At 23.7% G+C, this 1,146-nt stretch overlaps 1 protein-coding gene across 3 annotated transcripts in view; it reads right to left on the minus strand.

Moving 5' to 3' along the window:
* Positions 1–1,146, minus strand: part of LOC107644694 (3-hydroxyisobutyryl-CoA hydrolase 1) — a 42,537-nt gene that overhangs the window by 38,436 nt on the left and 2,955 nt on the right. For all 3 annotated transcript variants that reach the window (XM_016348622.2, XM_016348621.2, XM_016348620.2), the window contains exon 4: positions 765–828. In XM_016348622.2, coding sequence (XP_016204108.1) covers positions 765–828 — 64 coding nt within the window. The remainder of the gene's footprint in view (positions 1–764; positions 829–1,146) is intronic.

The following is a 1,146-nucleotide window of genomic DNA, read 5'->3' on the forward strand; positions in this document are numbered from 1 at the left end:
TTAGAGACCGAAGTATCTTTTTTTATAAAAATCGTTTTATCTTTAAAAAAAATGAATAAGAGTCGAGTTTATTAGTATTTATTCAATTTGACTGTAAAAAAATGGTTTTGTTCTATACGTTATATATTCAATATGGTTAAAATTGAAATTTGAAAATTTAAAAAATAAATGAAAACCGTCTTATTTAATCAAAATCATAATATCAAAAATTAAATCGAAATTTTACCTATTTTGATTATGTATGTATGTTGATGGTTTTTATTTGTGGGTTACTATGAAGTACGAATACTTTGCTGAGTTGTCGTGTTCGCGTGTCGAACACATTTTGGAAACGACACTCGTCTAACACGCGTGTCTGCTGTATCCAACCGTGTCTTAATAAAAAGTAAAAAATTCTTCTCCAGACACGTTTGAATACACCTAAATACCATCACGTGTCAGCGTGTCCAATCTTATTCTTAACATATATTCTTGAAATAAATTTAGATATAGTATATATTATTATTTATTAAAATAAAAAATATTTTAAATACTTGATATAATTAAAATAAGATATTAAAAATAATTAAAAAAATTAATTTATATTTTAGTATCAATAAAATATCAAAATATTATTACGATTTATCTAAAAAATACTTTATATTTTATATATATGTGTCCCGTATCTTATAAGATTTTAGAATTTACGTGTTAGCGTATCCCGTATCGTGTCATATCCCATCTCGCGTGTCAGTATCCGTAGATCCTAGGTGAGTTATATATACCTGTGAGTGAGGAAGAAATTACAGATACTACATCACCTCCGGCACAAAATCCTTTTCCATTTCCCTAATTACCATTGGGAAATATATTAATACAAAAACATATATATAAGTCCACCATCAATATATAAATGGCAAATACTGTTTAATTTGAATTATAAAAGTAAACATAATAATAAAATTATTAGGATAAACTGGTAAAATATATTTTTATTTTTAACATTTATAATTTTCTAAACAATATTTTTAATGTTTAATTTCATTTAATCTTTTGTCCTTAATATTTTTAATTTTTTAATTTTATTCTTAACATTTTTTAATTGTGTCAAAATTATTTTTAGCCGTTTTTTATGTTGTTCATAATATTTTAGATGATAAAACTAGC

The sequence above is a fragment of the Arachis ipaensis genome, chromosome B05 (assembly GCF_000816755.2).
Source record: "Arachis ipaensis cultivar K30076 chromosome B05, Araip1.1, whole genome shotgun sequence".
In the NCBI taxonomy this organism is placed as follows: domain Eukaryota; kingdom Viridiplantae; phylum Streptophyta; class Magnoliopsida; order Fabales; family Fabaceae; genus Arachis; species Arachis ipaensis.